The sequence below is a fragment of the Cucurbita maxima genome, unplaced genomic scaffold (assembly GCF_002738345.1).
Source record: "Cucurbita maxima cultivar Rimu unplaced genomic scaffold, Cmax_1.0 Cma_Scf00059, whole genome shotgun sequence".
NCBI classification, from domain to species: domain Eukaryota; kingdom Viridiplantae; phylum Streptophyta; class Magnoliopsida; order Cucurbitales; family Cucurbitaceae; genus Cucurbita; species Cucurbita maxima.
In genome coordinates, this window is record NW_019272075.1 from 192,625 (window position 1) to 219,699 (window position 27,075).

Genomic DNA, 27,075 nt, shown 5'->3' on the forward strand with positions numbered 1-27,075 from the left:
GAAGTGGACGTTGGAGTGTTTTGGAAGAAGGAATCCATTGGTTTGGTGCCATCATAAACGCACCATGATTACACACAGCTTTCTCACGCAGCTTTCTCATAAGTAGAGCGTTGACATGAATTCTGAAAGGGTAATTAAGTTTGGATTTTTTTAATATACTTTCCTTGTTCAAATATAATCTTAAGCATGTTGTTTAAGAAAAATAAAATTTCCATATAAATATAATGAAACATAGAACGTAGCTAAGTGACATAGGTATCAAATCTTTGTGATCGATATCATTTGTGTATGTGAATTTGATTGGTATGCGTTTTGGTTTTTGGTTGTAGTCTTCCAAAGTATTTGTTTATGGCTTCTAAACGCCATTCAAGAACGTTGAATTCTTATTCAAGTGAAGACAATTCAGATTCAAAGTACAAAATAGAAGAGGAAAGTAGCGAAGAATCAGAGGAGCAATCAAAGAGCAACAACCATAGCATCAAAAAGAGAATAAAAAGGAGAGTATTGGAGTGGCAAGAAGAAGATGAAATCATTGTGTTGCAACAACTCTACGAATTCGGAGGAAGCAATGCTTCATACTCCAAGGCCTTCTATGAGTTTGTGAAGAAGAGATTAAGCAACAACCAAGTGTCGATGCATCAAACGAGTAACAAAATCGACCGATTCAAAAAGGAATATCTGAAGAACGAGTGTCGAAAGAAAGAGAATGATTTGAAATTCTCGGAGTATCATGAATTTGAGGTGTTTATGTTGTCAAAGAGAATATGGGGAGCTAGGAGAAGCAAAAGCAATGGAGGTGGGATGAAGTATGCAAAAGGATTCTTGGAGTATCTGGAAGAAATGGATATCGATATCGATTGTTTAACGCCTTCGTGTTTGGAACATTTTAAGAAAGAGTGGGAAGTTCAGTTGCTTATGTACATTGAGCTTTTGTCTAAGAAGTCCAAGTTTAATGGTAAGCTTATGGAATTGTTGTTTACAAAGTCTTCACATAATAATTAATTTTTTATTTCCCTCTCGTGTATCTCTAAAGATAGATTAGGTCGTTCTAATTCTTTTGAAATTTTTGTTATTATGATCAATGTTACATTTATTTTAAATGAATTTTACGAACGATTAAGTCCACGAATTTCTTCTACGTGTATTCATTTGAATTTATGTCTAAGAAAAATATTAATATAGAATTTATTTTGGCAGTTAAAAAAATATGACCAAAACTATAGAGATGGTATGATTTTGATTATCAATTAGCCTGATATTAATAATAATAATAAAGAAAAAAATTATAATTTTATTCCTTAAAATGAAAGAATGAAATGAAGGCATAATAATAGATTCCATAAGTAGAGAATTGGCATGAATGTATGAATGGGTTAATTATGGTAGCAATGGATGTGATTGGTTTATTTATGGACAAAATCAAATAATAATAAAGAATTTAAGGAATACGAAATTAAAATTTACACACCTTTCTCACCTTACCACTTAATCAATTAATGCATCTATCTCATGAGAAAGATTATAAGGTGTAACGGCCTAAATTTCTACATATTCTGAGTCGTTATTATCGTATTATACTCATCTCTTATGCGGAAATATAATGAGCGGCATTAATGTATGAGGTCCTAATACTTTTCCATTTTCATTATATTTAAATACAATTCTGCTGGCATTTCGTACATATCACATCGTTTTTTATATCATTTTTCATATCATTTATCATATCTTTCATGCATACGTTGGGGAGTTATTTCATGCTAGTTCGTCGTTTTGCATGTCAATCATATCATACCATTCAAATTACATAAATATGTCAAATCATAACGTTTAATGCTTCCAAACATAACAATTTTCATCGTATACATATCATACCATAACATATCGCATCACAATATATCCTACATGAACATGTCATATTTTATATCATTTTCATATCATATCACTATATATATATATATATATCCATCACTCATATGTCATATCATAATCATATCATTTCGTAAATATTGAGTAGTCATATCGTTTCCATATGTATGTCCTAGCCATATCGTTTTCTAAACTTGTCATAGTCTTATCGTCCTTATATATCTCAGAGTTGTATCATTTCATGAACATACCTTTGTCATATCATTCTCCAACATATCCTAAATCATATTGTTTCATGAACATATCCTAGTCTTACCGTTACGGGAATGCATCCTAACCATATCGTTTCTTGAACGTATCTTAGTCATACTGTTACAGTTGGTATCAGAGCTCTAGGTTACAGATCTTGCAGACTAGCCTACGATGTAGGCTTGACATATTCCATGGTCTCACCGTCGATGCCCCGTCATCATCAAGTATGTCTTGCACAAGATAAGAAAAAGAAAAAGGAAATGTTTTTTCTTTCTGTGATTAAATGCAACTTAGTACGGAATTTCTAGTCATGTTTTAGAGGAAATCTAGTCAGCTCCTTCCAGAAATTAGGGTTTTTCTCTTTTTAAAGTTCTCCAATATCTCTCAATTATGTCATAAAACCATATTTTATATATTAATAGAGTTGTAATCAGCTCAAAAACATAGAAAAATGAACTTAATCGACCAAAAAAACAAAATCTTAAGAACTCACCTCACCTTGGGAGAACTCCAACCACGACTTAGGGTGGTTCTTCTCACAAATTGAGACAACAATTAGGTAGCCTATTTCTCAATGAAGAAAACCCCCCAAAACAATATTACCAATCTCCATTTAAATTCTCACCAATCAACGAATCAAAACCTCTTTGTTGAGGGTTCTTTAAATCGTTACTGTCTTCACCTAAAATTGTCGAGAATGTAGGGTAATGATCTAGAGTCAAATTTGAATTTTAAATCTTTGGCTTGAGGCATTATATATAGTATCAAAATGAAACATCTCATTGTACGATGATTCGTAAGAGTTTATCGACATGTGACACTTGAGTTATAAGAACTACATGAATGAATTGACGCCACATCCGATAACTAAATTTATCATCCTTCATCATTTTAAATTCAAAAAGATAAGAGGCAGAATTAGAAAATAAAATAAAATAATTATGTAGCTCTTATATGGAATGTGGTGTCAATTCATAAATTTAAAAGTAAAATAAAATAAGAGGGGATAATTAGATGGGGGAGATAGAAAAGATATATAAATAAAATAAAACATAAAAAATTCGATAAATTTAAATTAGAAAAGAAAGCCAACAATACTAAAAATTAACTACAAAATTAAACCCCATGTTTAAAATATTAGAACGTGGGAAACGAGTTTGAAATACAAGCCAACAAGACTCTAAAAGGTAAAAATGAACTAATGCTCTAGAACGACCCCCCTCTGTAAACGCACAGTTCTCGAACACTCCTCCACCTCCATGGACAACCTGTGAACACCTGAAAAATAAAGGGGAAAGGAGTGAGTATAAAAAGATTTGTACAATGTCGTATACTAGTATATATGATGTATGAGTTATGATGATGATGAGTTATGATGCATGATGATGTGCGTAATATATATATTTCGATATATGACGTACTTGATATGCTTGATGCAATTTATGGCGATATGATGAGTATGGTGATTGCATGACGTTTGACTTAATATGTTGATGTTTTCTATATTAAGCATGTCATATGATGACGAGTGCCATATTGCATCATGTTGATAGACTGACATAGGACACAACCCTAAGAGCATGAAAATGATATTAATATAAATATCCAATGAACATGTGATACTTAATGTAACAAAGAGATGAGACTAGAGGGTTGTGTCAGAAGAGATGTTAAGATGGGAATTAAAGGGATCTCATGCATGTTGCAGGGTTGTTATTCGTCAGCACGGGTTTAGCTTACGATGTTTTTGGAAGCCCTCGTCCAAATGAATATTTTACAGAGAGCCGACAAAGGAATTCCATTAATAACTGGCCGTTTTGATTCTTTGGAACAACTCGATGAATTTAGTAGATTTTTTTAGGAGAAACAAATGACTATTGATAAAACTTATCCTATTTTTACAGTGCGATGGTTGAGTGTTCACGGACTAGCTGTACCTACCTTTTCTTTTTTAGGGTCAATATCAGCAAAGCAGTTCATCCAACGACAAACCCACTTGCATCGGGATAATTCCCCTTTATGTTATGAAAGAATGAAATACGATATTTATGTTCGCCATGATATCATGTAGGCCCTTTTTTGTTATGTCGTATCCGACAACGTGTACTACGTTGTGCCTGACCAAGCTAGGCCCAGGGGGTATACGAGTCCACCTAGTGGGTCCATGTACGCGTACATGGGCCGTGTGTGAAGGAGTGCCACACATCCAACCCTACCTAAAATAGAAAAGCACCCAAGACCAAGTAAAGTTTATGAAAAGTTTCCCGCTCATATGTTGCATGTGTTTGCATTTCTAACCCCAACAGTGGGGTGACTTACTGAGTAGAGTATTTATGGTACTAGTCATGAACTTGACAACCTGTGTCCAAGGCTTCATGCATTCCAAGCGACACAATCTTAACCTTTCTCTAAGGCTTCATGCATTCCAAGCGACCTAGTTTGAACCCGCATCTTAGGGCTAGCTCCACGATACAGTCTGAAAACATATGCCCAAGGCTTCTGCGTTCCAAGCGGCATAATCTGAATACCTACGCTCATGGCTTTATGCATTCCAAGCAGCGTAGTCTAAGTCATGAGCATGTTGTACTGTGGGAGGTCTTAGGAGGTTCTTGATTATGAGCTAAGGTAACTGACTTTCTTCTTGTTCTATCGTGGCCCTAGACTACTCCCTATGATAGACCATAAAGGTCACGTGACCGGTGCTGTAATACCCCAGAAATGAAGGAAAGCCACCTATGTAAGACCCAAAAGATCCAAGGAAAGAAATTATGAGGATTAAGCAAGGAAAGGGGTTGGTCTTAGTAAGTCATTTCTATACCCTAAGAAGTAATCTTAAGGATAATCTTTGGAGAATGATTTGGAATGAAAGTGTAAGCGAAAGGGACGAAAAGGTCATTTTTCCAATTATCAAGGATCTTTTTAGATTTTTAGTTTCGAAGGAATTTCAAGATGATCGAGAAGGGGGAAATGACCAACAAGGGATGACTAATTTTTAGGAAAATTATGGATTTTTGAGCAAATTACCAAAATACCCTTGAAGTTAAGGATAATTACAGATTTGCTGGATAATTACAGATTTTCCATTCTGCTCAAGAATCAGAACCTTCACAGTGCATTTTACACAAAAGCCTTCGAATCTCGACTCTCATCCGTTGGATCGCCTCCAAACTTGGATATATTCTAGAACACCCATGTATCATCACATCCAGCGGCTACGATTCAAAACCAAGGTCGGTGAGGCTTTGATCAGAGTATATATTTCCAACGGATTTTTTAAAAAATCCAACCGACAGTTCATGACGATTCTGGAGCTCCCAATGTCAGTTTAAATTTCGCCTATAAATCCTGAAGTTGGGGCAATCGTTTGGAACAAAAATCGAGAAAGGTCGAGCTCCCAGTCGTTGGCAATAAGTGTTTAGATTTTGGGTCTCCTACTCTCGGGTTTCTTCTAAATTCGAGAGCAATTCTCGACCATTTTCTTTCAAACTTGTTCCCATAGCTTCTAAACAAGATTCCCACAAGTTCTATGAAGGAATAGAGTCCTGAAAGTGCCTAGAAACAATTCCCCCAATCCAATCCGCCATTGAAGAACTTCAAGGAAAACTCAAAATTCCAATCTGAGGATACACAAGTATTCTTTGAGCAAGGACGACCCCAATAGGTTTCTGAACCTCCAAAGAATGTTTTCAAAGAAGACGAAGAAGAGAAATAACCTCACAAACATTCCCAATTGAAGAAAATCCGTTTGGAGTTCAAATTGGGGGTAAGTGTCGAATTCCTACCTACGACATCTTTTCCTTCAAATTAAGAATTCCTTTAGCTTCAGAGGAAGAATATGAGTAACTTTGATGAACAAATCAAGTGTTGAAACATTGTAGAACAAGATACTCAAGAGATCAAAAATTGAAGGTGTCGGGTAACTTGAAGACAGAGTGTGGTTCCTCAAAATTAAGATACCACACTCAACGTCATTCCTCCAAACCAATTCCTTTATCTTGAGGGAAAAATAAGGAAGAGGTTTCGTGAAGAAATTGAGCCTTGAAAACCCCTAGAATCAGCTACCCAATAAGAAATCCTCTGTTTTTACTCCGACGAGAAATCATATTTTGGACGAACTTTGGAAGCAAATATCTTAGGCTACGATCCATGAAAAGGTACGAAATAAATCCCTAACTCTTCCTTGTAACACCCGCTTTAAGTTTCATGAAGTAATTGAGGGGAGAAACAGTGTGATAGGAGCTGGGGAGGGCGAGTTACAGACGGCAGCGCGAATAGTCGCGCGCGTCTTCTTCCCGTCTAGAGGAAGAAGACGATGACGTGGCCGATTTAGTTGAACCGGCCATGTCAACCCAAAACTCGACCTTCTCTCAGTTTTTCTCAATTTTAACCCCCTTCAAGATCGATTCTCATGAAAAAATTTATGGTTCCAGAAATTCGACACAATAAGTAGTCTGTGGAAGGAAATTTGTGGTAATTAGGATACCGGAAGCTCAAGAACGGAGGTCCCGAACGTCGACAACGAGGTAAGTAGCCACCTTGGACTTTTTGTTAAGAAATACTTGTAGGAATCGCTTGGATTTCCATATGAACCCTAAACCAAGTATGAAATTTGGATAAATGAAAGAAAAACCCTAGGAACCGTAAGTTAAGACCTTGAACTAAACAAATTGCTCAGGATTTAGGTAACGATAAAATAACCCACTAGATGAACTTCGCTGCCTATGAAATTTTAATGTTGAGTATATTATAGCATGTTGAGGTTATATACGAATTTTGGTGGTCATTGGATAAGGATAAGTAGGTAAACCAAGAAACGGAGCAAAATGACCATAATGCCCCTAAGGATATCTACCTACGGTTCATGACCTAGATGACCTCAAAATGCTATGAAACCCTGAAGTAGATCTTATTTTATGATGTTTGATGATTTTTTAAAGTTTGAGAGCCATTGGAACACGTTAAGTAATAAAACCAAGAATTAAGGGTAAAATGACCAAAATGCCCCTAGGTCACTTATGAGATTTCAAGGTCTATACGTGCTCCGAATGATTTGCTACTTCTTATAAGTTCGATTATGAAGGACATGATAAGTTTGAGGTTTCAAGTTGATTGGAGTAAGTTTGGAACCTAAACCAAGTTAGGACCCAAGAAACACCTAAAGGAAACACCATAAGACTCTAGACTCTTCTAGAACCCTCTAAAGAACTCATTAGGAATCTATGACCTTTTAGAACAACTTACGCTAAGATGGGTTCATATGGTTACAAATACAAGTTACAACTTATGCTTCAAGAAATTAAGGACCTTAGAAACTTACAAGAGTAAGAACCAAGAACAACAACACACAAGCTTTACAACTACCCAAGTAAGAAGAATGCTAGGTACCACTCAAGGACGAGGGACCAAGGTCCCCAAACTCAGAAATAGAAACTCAAGAATGCTAGGTAATACTCTAATCATGTCCAAAGTGACCCATGAGCTCCCACCAAGCGGTGCCCAAGAATTTCTCTTCTAGGTGGGATGCCCTGCGCCATGTTTCCTTTGCAGGATGACATGCCTCAAGTTTCCCTCACCTAGAAGAGATGCCCTGCAAACTTGCAGGATGTCATGTTTAAGTATGCACCGAGCAAGTGACCTTTATGATTTATCAAGGGGAGTAGTCTAAGGTCATAGAGGAACAAGAAGAGAGTAAGTTACCTTAGCCACGAATCAAGAACCTCCTAAGACCTCTTACTGTACAGCATGCTCATGACTTAGACTATGTTGCTTGGAACGCATGAAGCCTTGAGCGTAGGTAAGCAGACTGTATTATAGAGCAAGCCCTTGATGCAGTATTAAGACTACATCGCTTGGAACGTAAGAAGCCTTAGATGTAGGTTTTCAGACTATGCCGCTTGGAACGCATAAAGCCTTGGGCATAGGTTAAGCAAACCGTATCGAAGGGTAAGCTCTAAGATGCGGTAAGAATACGTCGCTTGGAACGCATGAAGTCTTGGACGTAGGTTAAGGCTGTGTTGCTTGGAACGCATGAAGCCTTGGACACAGGATTGTCAGGCGCATGTCTAGTGCCGTAAATCCTAAGGGGAGTGTCTTGGAGAAAGAACAGAACAATAACCAAGAAAGTACCAAGAACAAGAGAAAGATCAAGGACTAGACCAAGGATCAAGATCCTAGTTCTAAGAACAAGAACCAGGAACAAAGAACCAAGAACCAAAAACCATAGTACTAAGACCCTTAAAGGAAAACCAAGGTTTTAGGATTCAAGGACCAAGGTCCTCAAGAAAGATCAAGATAAGAACCCCAAGTCAAGAATAAGAATTAGAGGGGCCTAAGTACTTACAACAAGAACAAGATCAATAACAAGATCAAGAACAAGATCAAGAACAAGCAAGAACAAAGAATGTGGTACCCTAGCATATCAAGGACACGATTAAGAGCCTGAGTCTTGTACTCATTCCTTATTCTCCATTTTTTTTCCAGGTGATAAGGAGCTGGTTGAGGTCGGGAGCGGACTCTAGAGCAGGTGCCATAGACTAACCTCACCTGTCATCCTCAACTCTTCTGTTTTAAAATGTTTTGCGTCAGTTCCTTATTCTATCTTTTAACTATTATGTTGTATTTTAAATTACTAATGTGCGCACACTATTTTGGTATAATGTAAATTATGTTTTAAAATTTAATGGTTTTATCAAGAAAGAAAAATTTACCCGCCTTTTAGAGCCATCGCGTCAGCCCGGTCCTTACAGGTGCATACATGAACATGGCATTTTGCAAATCTTTAGGTACCCATAACATGGTGTCGAACATCTCATTTAGGTGAGACAAACATGAGGTCAAACATGATATCTTGCAAAGGAAATATAGTGTAGGGCATCCCACCTAGAAGAGGAAAACTTGGGTCTGTAAAAGCACCATGTGGTGGGTGGTCATGGGTCACTTTGGACATGGTTAGAGTATTACCTAGCACTCTTGAATTTATGTGTCTCAGGACCTTGGTCCCTTATCCTTGAGTGGTACCTAGCATTCTTCCTACTTTGGTAGTTGTAGAGCTTGTGTGGTATTGTTCTTGGTTCTCAATCTTGTAAGTTTCTAAGCATCATAACTCCTAGAGGCATAAGTTGTAACATGCATTCGTAAACATATGAACCCATCATAATAACAAGCTTCAACTGTTGTAGAAAGTCATAGATTCATAATGAATTCCTTAGAGGATTCTAAAAGGGTCTAGAGTCTTGAGGTGTTTCGTTTAGGCATTTCTTGGGTCCTAACTTGGTTTAGGTTCCAAGCTTACTCCAATTAACTTGAACTCTTGAACATACCTTCTTTTCTTTAGGAATAGACCTTATAAGAAGTAGCACATCATTTGGAGAACGTATATATTTTGAATTATCATAAGTAGTCTTAGGGGAATTTTTGTCATTTTATCCCCTAATTCTTGGTTTTGCTACTTAACAAATAAGGCCTACTACCGAGTTTCGTAGCATTTGGAGGTCATCTAGGTCATAAATCAAAGGTAGATATTCTTAGGGGCATTATGATCATTTTTCACCATTTCTTGGTTTACCTACTTATCCTTCTCCAATAACCACCAAGTTTTATATATAATCTCAACATGCTATAATATTCTTAGCTTTAAAATTTCATAGGAATCAGAGTCCTTTTAGTTGGTTATTTTAACGTTAGTTAAATCTCGAGTAATTTGACCAGTTCAAGGCCTTAACTCACGGTTCTTTGGGTTTTTCTTTCATATATTCTTTATTCATATTACGTTTAGAATTTATATAAAAATCCAAGGGATTGCTATAAGTATTTCTTAAGAAAATTCCAAGGTGGCAACTTACCTCGTCGTTGATGCACGACTTTCGTTCTTAAGCTTCTGGTATCCGAATTACTTCAAATTTTCTTCTACAGACTCCTTATTGTGTCTAGTTTCTGGAACCATAAAATTTTTCATGAGGAAAGGTTGGAATTTGAGTTAACCTGATCGGTTCAACTGAACCGGCCACGTCATCGTCTTCTTCCTTTGGACATGAAGAAGACGCGCGCGTCCTTTGTTCTGCCATCTTTAAATCATCCTCCACAACTCCATTTATATTGTTTCTCCCCTCGATTTTTTCATGAAACTTAAAGATGGTGTTACAAGGAAATCTAGGAATTGATACCTTTACGTGGATTGTAGCCTAAGATATTCACCTCCAAAATTTGTCCAAAAACTGATTTCTCACTAGAGCAAAAATAGAGGATTTCTTATTGGGTAGCCGATTCTAGGGGTTTTCAAGGCCCGATTTCTTCATAGAACTTCTTTTATATCCTTTTCTCAAGCTAAAGGAATTGGTTTGGAGGAACGTCTTTGAGTGTGAGACCTTAATTTCCAAAAATCGTTCTTGGTCTGCAACTCACTTGAAACACCAGATTTTTGTTCTCTTGAGTAGCTCGTTCTACGATGTTCAGCTCTCAATTTCTTCATCCAAGTTACTCAACTTCTTCCTCTGAAGCTAAAAAATCCTCAATTTGAAGGAAAAGGTACCCTAGATAGGAATTCGATACTTACCCCCAAATTCTACACGAAACGAATTTTCTTCAATTGGGCATGCCCCTTAGGTTATTTATTTTCATGGTCTTTTGTGGAAACATTCTTTGGAGGTGTAGAAACTGATTGGGATCGTTCTTGCTAGACGAATTATCGTAGATCCTCGGATTGGATTTTCAAGTTTTTCTTGAAGCTCTTCAATGGCAAATTGGATTGGGGGAATGGTTTTTAGGCACTTTCAGCACTCAATTCCTACATAGAACTTATGGGTAGTCTTGTTTAGAAACTTTAGGAACAAGTTTGAAAATAAATGGTGAAGAATTTCTCTCGAATTTGAAAGAAATCTGAGATAGGAGACCAAAAATCTAAACGCTCGTAACACTCGATTGAGGACTCGATTAAGCTCGCTTCTTGCTCTTATCAGTTTCCAGTGATCCATAGTTTATCAATGGATGATCCATTGCCATTGAAACATCCAGAATCACCATAAGTTCCATTCTTGAGTTTTCTGGATCTTCTGCTGGAATTATATGCTCCGATTAGAGCCTTACAGATCTTGGTTTTGAATCCTAGCCATTGGATGCGATGATCTGTGAGTATTCTGAATTATATCCAATTTTGGAGGAGATCCAACCGTTGAAATTTGAGATTTGAAGAATTTTGTGCAGATGGTCACTATTAATAATCTGATTCTTGTCAAAATGGCATATTCGTAATTATCCAAATATTTAGGGGCATTTTTCGTAGTTTACCACTTTTCGAATATTTTTCCTGAAAAACTCATAATTTTTCTAAAAATTCATCTTTTAGTCATTTTTCCCTTCTTACTCATCTTGAAATTCCTTTACATAAATAACTAAAAATTTGAAAAGATCCTTGATAATTGGAAAAATGACATTTTTGTCCTTTTCATCTTTCCTTCCCAATCCCTTTCTAAAGGCTTTAACTTATTAAGATTACTTGTTAGGGTATAGGAGTGACTTTCTTAAGACCCTTGTCCTTAATAATTTAATTTATTTCCTTTGATCCTTTCGGTCTTACATTAGCCGCTTATTCTTGTTGGAGCTAATTCCCTTTATTTTTTGGGTGTTACATAATCTAAATTTTACTTTCCCATTCCGTCATTATTTATCATTATGGCTCCGTTTAGATTACATTTTTAGAATCATTCGAGCTAGACATGATGGATCTTGCTTGTTGAGTGATTCGAATCTCAAACAAGTGTTTTTGTCTTGACATATTCGATCAACAAGATAATCCGAATTTTACTTCTCTTGTAGTAATTCCTTATCATTTGGTATCATAGCTTTCCCTTGGGCGGATTTCTTATCACTTGTTTATGGCACCTGTTCCAAAGTCTGCTCCAGACTTCAATCAGCTCCTTGTTTACCTGAAAACATAAAAAACATGGAATGAGTCGAAGACTCAGTAAGTAGCCTACTTTGTAAAGACAGAGTCTCATGATTATAAAAAGACGGACAAATTTTTCGTGAAATAAAGCAAGGAGAACTGAAAACATAATATACATTATATTTGTATTATAACAAAATAGTGTTCATACATAAGTAGTTAAAACACAATACAATAGTTAAAACACAAAATAAGGAGTGGACACATAATATTTAAAACAAAAATGTGTGAAGGACGATGGGTGAAGCTTGTCTATAACACCTGCTTCAGAGTCCGCTCCTGACCTCAATCAGCTCTTATTTACCTGAAAAACATAGAAAACATGAGGTGACTTCAAAGACTCATTGAGTAGTCTACTTGTAGGCTCTTAATTGTGTTCTTGTTATGCTAGGGTACCACACTCTTTTCTTTTCTTGTCTTGTCCTTGTTGTAAGTACTTGAACCCTTATGTTTTGTTCCTAAGTTATGAGTTCTTGTCAAGGTCTTGCCTGATGACCTTACTACTATGGTTCTGGGTTCTAGTCTTCAGAACTTGGATCTTGATCAATGTTCTAGTTCTGGATCGTTGTCTTGTTCTTGGTTACCTTTTAGGTTCTTGTCCTGTTCTTCGTTTATTCTTCAAGATACTTGCCTTAGGATTTACAATACTAGTCATGAACTTGACAACCTGTGTCCAAGGCTTAATACATTCTAAGCGACATAGTCTAAAGCTGCATCTAAGGCTTGCTTGCGATATGGTCTGACAACCTACATCCAAGGCTTCATACGTTCTAAGTGATGTAGTCTGATTCTGCATCCAAGCTTGCCCTGTGATGTAGCCTGAATATCTATGCCTAAGGCTTTATATGTTCCAAGCAACATAATCTGAATACTTACGCTCAAAGCTTCATATGTTCAAAGCAACGTAGTCTGGGTCATGAGCATGTTGTATCGTAGGAGGTCTTAGGAGGTTCGTGATTCATGGCTAAGGTAGTTTACTCTCTTTTTGTAGCTTTCCCAAATATGGCCCTAGAGTACTCCCCATGAAAGACCAAAAAAAGTCACATGTTTAGTGCAAAACAAAGAACATGATATCTTGCAATTGTGACTAGGGTACCCCTAACATGGTCTAGAGCATCTCTTCTTATAGCTTTCCAAAATATGGCCCTAGATTACTCCCCATGAAAGATAAAAAAAGGTCACATGTTCAGTGCAAAACAAAGAACATGACATCCTGCAATTATGACTAGGGTACCCCAAAAAAGGTCACATGTTCAGTGCAAAACAAAGAACATGACATCCTGCAATTATGACTAGGGTACCCCTAACATGGTGTAGGGCATCTTGCAAAACAAAGAACATGACATCCTGCAATTATGACTAGGGTACCCCTAACATGGTGTAGGGCATCTCTTCTTGTAGCTTTCCCAAATATGGCCTTAGATTACTCCCCATGAAAGATAAAAAAAGGTCACATGTTCAGTGCAAAACAAAGAACATGACATCTTGCAATTGTGACTAGGGTACCCCTAACATGGTGCAGAGCATCTCTTCTTATAGCTTTCCAAAATATGGCCCTAGATTACTCCCCATGAAAGATAAAAAAAGGTCACATGTTCAGTGCAAAACAAAGAACATGACATCCTGCAATTATGACTAGGGTACCCCTAACATGGTGTAGGGCATCTCTTCTTGTAGCTTTCCCAAATATGGCCTTAGATTACTCCCCATGAAAGATAAAAAAAGGTCACATGTTCAGTGCAAAACAAAGAACATGACATCTTGCAATTGTGACTAGGGTACCCCTAACATGGTGTAGAGCATCTCTTCTTATAGCTTTCCAAAATATGGCCCTAGATTACTCCCCATGAAAGATAAAAAAAGGTCACATGTTCAGTGCAAAACAAAGAACATGACATCCNAGGGCATCTTTTCTTGTAGCTTTCCCAAATATGGCCTTAGATTACTCCCCATGAAAGATAAAAAAAGGTCACATGTTCAGTGCAAAACAAAGAATATGACATCTTGCAATTGTGACTAGGGTACCCCTAACATGGTGTAGAGCATCTCTTCTTATAGCTTTCCAAAATATGGCCCTAGATTACTCCCCATGAAAGATAAAAAAAGGTCACATGTTCAGTGCAAAACAAAGAACATGACATCCTGCAATTGTGACTAGGGTACCCCTAACATGGTGTAGGGCATCTCGCAAAACAAAGAACATGACATCCTGCAATTGTGACTAGGGTACCCCTAACATGGTGTAGGGCATCTCTTCTTGTAGCTTTCCCAAATATGGCTCTAGATTACTCCCCATGAAAGATAAAAAAAAGGTCACATGTTCAGTGCAAAACAAAGAACATGACATCCTGCAATTGTGACTAGGGTACCCCTAACATGGTGTAGGGCATCTCTTCTTGTAGCTTTCCCAAATATGGCCCTAGATTACTCCCCATGAAAGATAAAAAAAAGGTCACATGTTCAGTGCAAAACAAAGAACATGACATCCTGCAATTGTGACTAGGGTACCCCTAACATGGTGTAGGGCATCTCATCTTGGTGAAGAAAAACATGAAGTCGAACATGACATCCCCCTAACATGGTGTAGGGCATCTCATCTTGGTGAAGAAAAACATGAAGTCGAACATGACATCCTGCTAAGAAATACATGGTGTAAGGCATCCCACCTCAAAGTGGAAAACATGGGCCTTGGAAAGCACCGCGTGGTGAAAGGTCATGGGTCACATGAGACATGATTCTATTAACTAGCACTCTTTATGTCACACCCCGATTTTCGAGGGTTCAAAAAATTGAATCGAGACTAATAAGATGAAAGTGAAAATAAATAAAAATAAAATAAAAGATAATGATTGGATAAAATTTAAATAAAAATACAAATAGTCAACAACACCAAAATTAAATACAAGATTAAATTCAAATATAAGACAAAGATGTACAACACTTTACAAACGGGAAAACTATAAAATAAAATAAAAAAGACTTCAAAATGTAAAAAATGGACTCTCGATCCAGAACGACACCTCTCTGTGACAATGCAGCTCTCGAGCACCTCTCCACCTCGATCAATACTTAAAAAAGAAAAGGAAAAGGGGTGAGTATGAAAATATACTCAATAAGCAACAAGGCTCTCATCACTTCCTTCTCCTAGTAGGTTCCCACGAATTTCCTTTGGTCTATAAGAAGTTTGGGTTCACCCTTACAGTGCTCTAAGCTACTGCATAGGTCTCAAAATTTCAATTAATTTCTCATTGATCGTCTACCCATGTAGTCCCTAGTCCCTATTTGAAATTGGTTTATGGTGCTTCATGGCATCGGCCTTGACATGTTCCTACACTCAATAGACGTGCTCATACTAAACCACCTACCTATGTAGTCTCTAATCTCTTCCAAAATTGATTTACAAAGCCACAGTGTCGGCCTTGACTCGTTTTTACACTCAATAGAGGCTCTCATCCTAACACCTACCCGTGTAGTCTCTAGTCCAATCAGGACTGGTTTACAAGTTCGCTTATTTCTACACTTAACAGGGGTCCAAGTCTTGAGCTAACTATCCATGTAGTCCCTAGTTCTTTTCAAGAACTGGTTTAACAGGATTAGAGCGTCAGCCCTAACCCGACTTTACACTCAATAGTAACTCAACTAGTTTCGTGATTTTGTAAGCTACTTAAATCATGTTAAGACATCGTGGAGGTCTACTAAGTTCTTAGGGGTATTCATGCGGTTTAAACTCCATTTTCTAAATACATAGCATTCTAGGTTTTCCCCTCGGCTTAACCAATCCCTGGGTGTACATAGGTCTAATTTCTAGTTCTACATGTAAACCACACTACCTATACGCCCTGTCCTAACCTTAACTGTGATCTTGGTGCATGCTCTACTAGGAAAATATATCTATCAACTGTCTTTAACACATAAATCATGTTTGCTCATTCATAAATGTTACCTAAGAAGGTATTCCTACCAACCCCTTAATGCATTTGATAACCTTCATGCAGCTGAAAAGAATCAAAAGTAGTATCCCTTTTATAAGTTGGCTTACGAAATTATGTAAACTATTATTATAAATAAAGATTTGCCTTCGGATAATCTCTGTTCATCTAAACAAAAATCATACTTATCGAGTTTGTCACCAATTTTAATTTCTAAATGGCGATTCTTTTGATAGAGTTTTAAATCATTTTTCATATTCACAATTATACTGATGGCATTGGTTTTGACTCTTAATAGAAGAGAAATCATGACAATTTTTCTCAATTTGTTCAACCACACATGAATAATGGCTCAAAATTTTATGACTCAAGTCAAGCTTATTGACTTACTATATCAAAAGCCATAAACAAATTTAGAATTAAATTAAATAACTAAACAAAAGAAAATGAGTAATAAAAACAAATATAAATGATTACTAGAATCAAGCTTCTTATTCATAATAAATATATAATTTTACATAATATAAAGCTAATTTAAGTAAAGTATTAAAAAAAAAAGTATATTACTAATTAGAAGAGAGATATTTATTTTTAATTCAATTTTAAGATGAGAATTTATATTTTATTGACTAGGATGGGATAGAATGGACTAAAAATGAAATATAAGTATATTACTAATTGACATTAATAAATAATTTAATGTATTAAGTAGTGATTTATTTAGATAATTGATAATTATCACTGACAAATAGTGAGACCATTGATAGATAAACTTAAAATAGTGAATTAATTTTTAGAGTTTATTATTAATTTTAATTTATTAATTATGAAATTAAAATTTAATAAATTTATTTGAATTAAATTAAAAGATTAAATAAAGTCTAAATTTATAGTTTCTCTTTCCAATAAACTTGAAAATTTAAAACTCCAATTACAATTTAATTAAAAAAAAATTGAAAGGTCCGTCCTCAGTTTCAAAATTTGCATGCCTACTTTTATTAATAATTAATACTTAATTACTTACTAATAGGTTGCTCACTTTCTGGTTTTTATATTTAATAGTGATTAGATTATAAATTCAATTTAATCATTAAATTTTTAAATTTTTTTAAAATTAACCGATCTATTATATACAAAATTGAAAGTGGAGTGTATTAAATTTTGTTTAAATTTGTATGGTTAGGTTTGAAGTTTCAATAATATCTTTAAATTTTAAGTAAAAATTTAAAATATCCTTTTAAAAACATTCTTATTATTAGTTCGGAAGGAAAACATTAGTACTTTGATTCAATATCTTTTAATCGTGAATGATCATGAATGATCGACTTATTTGTAATGACTACATCCATGGACTCGACTTGTCTTAACGTTCATAAGAGTTCAACTATAGATAGTAGAACGACTTATACCTAATGAAGGAAAATTAATTAATTAAATAGTAATGCAATCACACAAGTATAATAATGGGACCTATCCTTTAAAACCATCATATGACCTTAAGCTCTTTTAAGCTCGTATATGTACCTACTGGGTCTAGCTTGGTCAGGCACACTGCACTAACGCGTCGTCGGACGTCACAGAAAAGAAAAAAATAACAATCTCGAAAAGAAACCCGCTCCATAGACTCAAGGCCCAAGCCTCCTTGGCCCAGCCAAATCGGCTTGTAGCCCAAAACCCTCTCGGCCCAGTAGCCCACCAACTCGCCGACGGGTCCGCAAATCGAAGCTCAGCAAGCCAGCCTGCAGACATGACCCGAATTGGATTGTAAACCCGCGCCTTGACCCGACGATGTTGTACGACGTTGCTCGCCCTACTGTTGCCACGTGCTAACCAGCGACGCGAGCAGCCCCTCGACAATGGACAACGTAATAGGAAACAACTTCCGATAACTTCATACAACATGACGTGGGTACCATGTGGGAATGGTTATGGAACTCGTCAATTCATCCCTAATCGTAAACTTGTTTTGATTGACAAGGGTTTGCATGATAGTGCTAGTATATGGGGTCACTCTCGTATGAGATTGTCCACAGAGACTATTAGTGTTAGCTAATAGCTTCTAATAATGTGGGAACTATTAGTGTAGCTAATAGCTTCTAGTAGTGTGAATAGGGATTATTCAAAATTTTACCGAGAGTCTGTACGAATAGAGTTTTATTTTGAGATTAGTTTATTATGTCACAAAAATATCATGTGCAGAAATGATCATGGGATCTCCAACAATCCCTTGTTCGTAATCCTACCTATTAGGTGTTAGCCGACACAAAGAACGCTCCCTCTAAATAAGCATGACATTATGAGGTCTATTAGGAAGTTGATATTGATAGCTAATTCCTGTAATAAGGTAGGAATAGTTGACCGTTTTTCCATAATGTCTTTCTAAACCAGTAGTTGGAACTAGTATGAGTTGCACTTCATAGATTCAAGATATGTAGTTATATGGCACAAGAAATAGAATTTCACCCTAAGATCTCATACAAAACTTTAAGGAGCTGAGTGATGAGATATCACGACCCGATGAGAGCTTTGATTCTACAATACCATAAAAAACTATGAAAATTAAACTAGGTGAAAACTTACTAAGGTCATTACAAAAAACTGGTTAAAGTGACACAGATTTCATCCTTTGATGGTACAACTTGGGCATATTGGATTTAAGTATATGAAAAAATTGATTTAGAAATCTACCAGTAGACTACTTATTGAATATATATAGACTCATTCATGTTTTTTTAGATGGAAATTGAACTTACGATCGATGGCAAAGGCGTTTCGGCGTTTCGGGCCTATGAAACTATAGAGGGTCAATAATCATAGTTTGACCTGCTTATATTCGGAGATTGTGATTCTTTTTTACGTTCTTCTTTTGCATGAGGTCTTATGTATAACCCTTTTATCAATGACATTGTTTTTCCACAAACTTAAGTATACATATATATTTACTTTTTATTTATTTATTGATGTTTTTTTTTTCATGTGTCTTTTAAAACTTAAAGAAAAATTTATCGAGTCTTCTAGACATTTTGCCTCTGTAAGTTGCGATTCATGACTCGAGTCACTTCAAAACCTGGACTATTGCAATCCATCTAATAAGAGGTATTTTAGACTGGGCTTATGGTCGCCTCTTGGTCACCCAATTTTAATACGAAAAGAATGCCTCTTGGAGTTTTTTGAGGACAAATTTTTAGTTCTCAAGAACGTTTCACTTTTTCATATCTTAAAGTTCAAAAAACTTGATGTAACGACCCGACATAATGTGAAGAGAGGTGAAGAAACTTAATGTAACGACCCGACTTTCCAAACTTAAACTAATGTACGACCTTGACATTCTAAACTTAAACTACGGAGTCATTAGAGGTGAAGAGACTTAATATAACGGTCCAACTTGTCGCACTTAAACCAAAGAGCCGAAGAGACTTAATGTAACATAGACTTTCAAAATTTAAACCAATTGAGATTTTACTCAAAAAAAAAAAAAAAAAAAAAAAAAAAAAAAAAAAAAAAAAAAAAAAAAAAAAAAAAAAAAAAAAAAAAAAAAAAAAAAAAAAAAACATTAAATTCAAGGGTTTTTTTTTTACTTATTTTAGATTATCTTCGCATCTCCTCAAAATTTATCCTAAACACTTAAAAGATCTTGAAAGCTCAAAGATATATTTGAAACAAAATATTATAAAATATAATATTAATAGTTTCGGTTCAAAACTAATAATTAGATTATTTTTTAAAAAAGGTTTAAAGGTGTTTTTGAAACTTTATTAAATGTTTAAAAATATTATACTTTTCAATTTTATGTTTAATGAAATTCTTAACATTTAAATTTTAAATTCGTATCTTATACAAAAGTAAAATTATAAATTTAATGAATAAAATTTAAAATTAGAATGATTAAATTTATAATTTTAAAAATTTAGAAATCAAAATAACATGGATTGAATTGTAATTAATTATTATTAAATATGAAAACAAATTTTTTTTTTTAAGAATGTGAGCAACCTATTAATAAGTAATTAAGTATTAATTGATAAAAGAATGCATGCAATTAAATTGGATATATTTTCTATAAAGATTGAAAATTTTGAAACTGACGACCGACCTTTCATTTTTTTAAAAATTAAATTGTAATTAGTGCTTAAATTTTCAAGTTTATTGGGAAGAGAAATTATAAATTTAGAATTTATTTAATCTTTTAATTTAATTCTAGTAAATTTATAAAATCTTAATTTCATGTTTAATAAATTAAAAGTCTTATAATAATAAAAATAAATAAATGTTTGACTCTTCTAAATTCATGTTTATTTTTTAATTTTTTTTTTTTGTAATACTTTTGGTAGAACTATGCTAAAATTACAATCACACATTTATATTATAGAAAACTACATATTTATTATGAATAAGAAGCTCGGTTGTAGTACTCATTTATATGTGTTTTAAGAAAATTATAATTTTCTTTTGCTTAGCTATCTAATTTGATTCTAGATTTGTCTATGAATTTTGATACGCTAAGAATGGTGAAATTCTCTCTAAGTCAATAGAGATTAACTTGGAAGGTTGAACCCGTTTAAAAAAATTGTCAGTGAAATCTTATATTAATAGTGTTTAGATGTTATGGATCTTCCCTTCAAAAAGAAATTTTACTCTAGATTATATTTTATGTTCAATTATTTAGTTTAGTGTACTTGGATTAAGAGGCAAAACCTACCAACACCATTTATAATAATAGGGTTTTACATAGTTTCATAAGCCACCTTGCAAAAGGGATCACTACTTTTGATTCTTTTGAGCTGCATGGAGGTTAGCAAAATAACCCTGAGGATTACTCTCAGATGCATCTCGAGAGATATGAGCAGTTCCTCCACTCCCCGGAGCAACCATCTTCCCAGAGCTATTGCTACCACTTCTTGTGGAGTTATGAGCTTGGCCAGCGCTGCCGTCGTTGCTTTTGCTACCACCGCTGCTACTTTTGCTATCCATTTCGAGATAAAAGGGGATGGTTGTGTGTTGAAGATATGATGCAATAAGGGCTTAAGTTTCTAAGAAAGTTGTGTGGAATGAGATGAGGAAAGGCTCTATCTCTCTCTCTATATATATAGAAATACAATGCTGGGGAATTTCTCAAGAGAGGAGATGGAAGAGGCCATTGAGTTTTATGTCCTTGGAAGACTGATAATAATCTCGAAATACTAAAATGGTTTACAAATTTTCGAGGAATATTAGTTTCCTTTTGGTAATTTTAGTATTTGAGGATACATTCAAGGTAAAAGAAATAAAAGTGAACAATCCTCTCTATGACCTCCCCATTTCTAAAGCTCTTTGGCACCTCTCCAATTTATGAGAAACAAATTTGAATCTTGTCAATTTGTCTTTCTTAGTTATTCATCATCCCAATTATAACATCCTTGGAAAACAACTTCAAATCTACTCCTATAACGTTCTAGAGTTATACAAAATAAACACGAATCCGTTTGAATATTACCTCAGTATTAATTGGACTTTCAAAAAACAAATAGAGCATAAAAATGAAAGATTCAAGTTGTAACGACCCTAGATTTCTATTTACCTAGAGGTGCTACCGTCATCATTGCGTAATCATTTTGGGAGGAAATAAGCATTTAAAACTTTATCATAAAATATAAACTTCATCTTAAAATATTGTCATGGACTTACGTGTTTGAAAACATCTTTAAAACGACACAACGAAATACTAAATAAACAAATAAACGTTGAAATTAAAACACCCTATTCTAACCTAAGTCTAAGAAAATAAGTACAGCTACCCTATGCATGAGTCATGCTCTCGAATTACAATGTCGTCATCAGCATACAGGGATGTCTTGCCTTTACCTGAAAAATAAAGTTGCAAATGGCTTGAGTATTTTAAGAAATACTAAGCAAGGGACTTCTCTATCACAATTAAATCCAAACACATACAATTTCTTGAATGGGACCTATCATAATAGTCTATTTTACTAGGGTGGCTATCCTAATGGTCAACTTGGATGTGTACTTAATTTTACTACACAAGGTTCACATGTGCGAGTTTGGACCCACCAGCCGGTTTGGACACCTCCTGGGCCCTTTTTTGTCGGATGAGCATTCATTGATAGCTGTTGATGTCGAACACTCGTTAGGAATAGCAACCGTCACGACAACGTTATGATAAACATAATAATCGTTCTCCTGCCTCGTAGTATAAACGTCCGTACTAATGGGAAGGAATAGGATGTCGATACTTTGTAAATAGAGGATTTGATGATATCCAAGTTTCAAATCAATCTTTGTAAATAGACATGAACCATGCAATTCATCAAACATATCGTCTAGCCTAGGAATAGCATGTCGATACTTTACACTGATTTTGTTGATCGCTCTGCAATGCATGCACATGCGCCATGTTCCATCTTTCGATATCACCAATAAAACTAGTATAGAACATGAACTCAAACTTTCTCGTATATAGTTTTTCCTCCCTAAGCTCCTTCACTTACCTCTGGATTTTCTTAGTCTTAGTTGCATTGGCTCTATAGGCTGGTCTATTAAGAATGACAACCCCTAGAATAAAGCCTATTTTATGTTTAATACCTCTAATGGAAGGTAGTCGTTTAGGTACTTCATCTTGAAATGCGTTCTCAATTCTTATAAAAAGAGATTGAAACATACTAGGCAAAGACAAGTTGTTATGGTTAGAGACCAAACATGGTTCCTTGTAAATCAGTACAATTTTTTTTTTTTTTTTTTTTTCACTTCTCCAACTCACTTTCATTTTTCTTTTTTCAATTTATCTATTTTTTCATTCTTCTTTTAGCTATTTTTTTCCTTTTTTAATTCTTCTCTAATTTTTCACTTAATTCTTGTTTTTTCTTTTTATTCTTATTTTCAAACTTTTTTTTTCCTCCAACTTTAATGGATCATCAAATACATCTATAGAACTCAAAAGTAGAAGCGTGGTTTTTCTACATCTTTTATAAAAGAATACCTAATCAAATAACATTCATGACTTTCCTATAATATTGCTAAGGTCGGCCAAGTAATATGTCTCTAGCAAGCATTGGTAACACACCATAAAAAACTTCATCTTTATATTTTTCCAAAGTAAAAGATATTAAAGCTTGAGAAACTACATTTATTGTTCCACTGTCATTGAGTCATTGAAGCTTGTAAGGTTTATGATGTGTTGAGTTGAAATTTGCAACCTTGTTATCAACATGGTACTTACTACATTGGTGCAACTTCCATTATCAATCATAATACTACAATGAGTTCCTTTAACAAAATACCGTATGTGTAATAGGTTGTCTCTTTGATCATCAACATCATTCTCAGTAACATGAGTTTTAAGAAGTCTTCTTGTAACAAATGTCAGATGACTCCTATCTTCCAATTCCTCCTCATTCTCCTGTAGTTCTTCTTTAACTAGCTCATTAGTCTCTTCTCTATTTTCTATGGTTTGGTTTATGATTGTAAAAATTGTAGTTAAATATGTCTAGGACCTCACAAACTCAATTCACTAATTTTACACTCATAAAAACTCGTGTTTATTACACACAAAGCTAAACAATTTGGAAAAGTGACTAAATTATGGTTAAGGTAGACTCATATATGGATAAAGAAATTCTTATAATAGCAAGCTACTCAAAACCATCCACATAAGTTAATAAAATAACACCAAAATAAAACAAGAAAGGATCAAATAAATAAGGAACAAAAATATATTATTGGGTAAATTCCACAATGAATTAAAAAAAAAATTAGGTGGTTAAAATTTTGACTAAATTCCCTCCTTAATTATAAAATATAAGAGAATGATTTCTTTTCTTATTGAGTTTGGGAATATTCCGAAGTTATCTTGAGTTTGAATAAGGAAACAAAAATATCAAACACAAGGTTTACCGATTTAGACTGTCTAAGCAAATTGTGAATTGAAGTTTATTTTATCTTCAAATAAACATGCAAATGGTCTTAAGGACGATTTATAACCATTATCTAAGAAGCAAAATTTTTAGATGTTTTTTTTTTTTTTCGAGATCTAAATAAGATCTTTAATAAGAAAATTACACCAAAGTCAAAAGATTGACGAAGAATGGTGGGAGTGGTAGCAAAGAAATAAATGGACAAATTTGAATAAAAGATAAACAACAGCATAAATGAAATATAAAATCAATTCTAGAATAGGCCACATACCATACTCTTATACCAAACTGATAAGGCAATCCTAATTCTCAACCCAACCATTTAAGATTTTGTTGAATTAAGAACTCTTGAATAAAAGAAATTATCATTCCCTTATACAAAATTCTGATAAACCAAGAAATAAGGTAGAATTAGGTTACCACTAAGATCAAAGATCTAGAAGCAAAATTTTGAACCTTGTTTTAAATTGAGTCACTCCACGATCGAGCTTGATGAACTCAATTAAATGATGCAACCTACCACAATAATTGCATGAAACTGAGAAATGATGTTCAAATTTACAAGGGGGAAAGTGCATTGTATATACTAATTTGTGGGTATTTATCCTCTCTCCACAAAAAAGAAACTTTCAACTCTTCAAACTACCCACTAAAGAAGTCAATGGTCATAATTGGTCAGTTCCTCCCACTACCCTTTAAATTACAACAAAAAAGAAGTTAGAGTCATTTTGACAAGTAGAAGTTAGAGTCATTTTGACAAGTAACTTTCCACCCTTTTGCCCAATGATCGACTACTTCAACAGTGCAAATATTCACGTTTGAAACTCCAAACGGTCTTTCCTCAATCATCTAAGCTTGGAACACATGAAATAAAGATTGAATCGAGTTTATATTAGATGAAGAATGAATGTTTGTTGAATCTTCCTGGACTTTGATCGTGTAATAAGTCCAGTTAGAATATTTGGAACACCGTGATCCTTATCAGGTTTGGAGGGCCACAAACCTAAAGTTCGTCCTTTTCGTAGGTCGTCTTGAAGTTCATGCCAAAGTTCGTCCAAACTTAGACCCATCGAAGCTTTAGAGGGGTAGAGACCCGAAATTCGCAACTTTCAAAGTTCGCCAAAACCTGGGCATGGTAAAAGTCTTCGAAGGGTCTAAAACAAAAAGTTCGTCCTTTCCAGAGTTCATCTCAACATTTGTGCTGAAGTTCATCAAAGCATGGACTTGTCAGAGCTCCATCGTGCTACTGGGAGTCAAACGTTCATTTTTTTCGGTGCCTGTCTTGAATTTGGACCAAAGTTCTTCCAAACTATTACCAACTAGAGCTCCGAAGAGTTAGGAACCCAAAGTTCGTTCATCCCTCACACTGTTACAATGTTTGGTCCGAAGTTCATCAAAACTTCGATCGGTTAGGCTATCGAGGCTTAGAAATCTCAACTTCGTGGTTTTAAGAGTTCGTTTCTTCTAGACTTCGAATTGTTAGAGCTTTGTAAAGTTAGGAACCCAAAGTTTGTCCTTTCTTTACAAAGCTTGTCTCAACGCTTGTGTACATACGAGTTAGTCCTTTCTAGAGCTTAGACAAAAGTTCGCCCAAACTCCTCTGACCCTTTTCGAGATTTGGGAGTTACAAACCTAAAGTTCGTTCTTTCTAGAGTCTGTCTCAATGTTTGGACCAAACATTGATCCATTAGATGTTTGGAGGGCAACAAGCCCAAAGTTCATCCTTCTTAGAGTTTGTCTCAAAGTTCGTGCTAAATTCGTCCAAATTTAGACTCGTCAAAACTTTAGAAAGCTAGAGAGTCGAAGTTCGCTGCGTTTAGAGTTCACCAAAATCTGGGCTTGGTAAAAGTTTTGGAGGGTCTAAAACCAAAAGTTCATCCTTTCAAAGTTTGTCTCGATATTTGAGTCAAAGTTCATCAAGGCATGGACTTGTCAGAGCTCCATTGTGCTGTTGGGAGCCAAATGTTTTTTTTTTTTTTTTTTTTTTTTTTTTTTTTTTTTTTTTTTTTTTTTTTTTTTTTTTTTTTTTTTTTTTTTTTTTTTTTTTTTTTTTTTTTTTTGAGACTAAAGTTCTTCCTAAATTGTTACCAATTAGAGCTCCAGAGAGTTAAGAACCCAAAATTCGTCCATCCCTCACACTATCTCGACATTTGGTCCAAAGTTCGTCAAAACTTCAATCTGTTAGGCTATTGATGCTTAGAAACCTAAACTTCAATCCGTTAGGCTATTGATGCTTAGAAACCTAAACTTCATGGTTTGAAGAGCCCAGTTCGTTTAAACTTTGACATGTTAAAGCTTTCTTGAGTTAGGAACCCAAGTTTGTCCTTTCTTTTCAGAGCTTGTCTCGACGCTTATGTACGTACAAGTTAGTCCTTTCTATAGCTTATACAGAAGTTTGCTCAAACTCCTACCCTTTTTGAGATTAAAGAGTTAGAAGCCCAAAGTTCAATCTTTCTGGGGTCCACCTCAGCGTTTGGACAAAACTTTGACCCATTCGATGTTTGGAGGGCCACAAGCCCAAAGTGCATCTTTTTTAGAGGTTGTCTCGAAGTTCGTGTCAAATTTCGTCCAAACTTGGATCCGTCGAAGCTTTGGAAGGCTAGAGACTCGAAGTTCGCTGTTTTCAGAGTTCGTCAAAATCTGGGCCTGGTAAAAGTCTTTAGAAGTATGAAACAAAAGTTCATCCTTTCCAAAGTTTGTCTCGACATTTGTGCTGAAGTTCGTCGAAGCATGGACTTGTCAGACCTTCTTCCTGCTGCTAGGAGCCAAAAATTCTTTTTTTTTCCGAGCTTGTCTGGATGTTTTGACCAAAGTTCTTCTAAATTGTTAACGACTATAGCTTCAGATCGTTAGGAACCCAAAGTTCGTCCATCTCTCATATTGTTTCGACGTTTGGTCCAAAGTTCGTCCAAACTTCGATTCATTAGGCTATCGAGGCTTATAAACCTAAACTTCGTGGTTTAAAGAACCCTTTCGTCTAGGCTTTGACCTTTTAAAGCTTTTGAGAGTTAGGAACCCAAAGTTCATCCTTTTTTCTAGAGCTTGTCTCGACGCTTGTGTACGTACGAGTTAGTCCTTTCTAGAGCTGGATAGAAGTTCGCCCAAACTCCTCTGACCCTTTCGAGATTTGGAGAGTTAGAAACTCAAAGTTCGTCCTTTATGGAGGTTGTCTCAGAGTTTG

General features: G+C 35.1%; 2 protein-coding genes across 2 annotated transcripts; one reads left to right on the top strand and one right to left on the bottom strand.

Moving 5' to 3' along the window:
* The first annotated feature begins 348 nt into the window (after positions 1-348).
* Positions 349-1,002, top strand: LOC111471848 (probable transcription factor At1g61730). The gene has a single exon (XM_023117513.1). The coding sequence runs from the start codon at positions 349-351 to the stop codon at positions 1,000-1,002; it is 654 nt and encodes a 217-aa protein (XP_022973281.1).
* Positions 1,003-20,748: 19,746 nt separating this feature from the next.
* Positions 20,749-20,958, bottom strand: LOC111471849 (jacalin-related lectin 5-like). The gene has a single exon (XM_023117514.1). The coding sequence runs from the start codon at positions 20,956-20,958 to the stop codon at positions 20,749-20,751; it is 210 nt and encodes a 69-aa protein (XP_022973282.1).
* Between the last annotated feature and the right edge of the window lie 6,117 nt (positions 20,959-27,075).

What these genes read in the sequence shown, in the direction of transcription:
- LOC111471849 (XM_023117514.1), bottom strand. Translation starts at nt 20,958, where the DNA reads ATGGATAGCAAAAGTAGCAGCGGTGGTAGCAAAAGCAACGACGGCAGC.
- LOC111471848 (XM_023117513.1), top strand. Translation starts at nt 349, where the DNA reads ATGGCTTCTAAACGCCATTCAAGAACGTTGAATTCTTATTCAAGTGAA.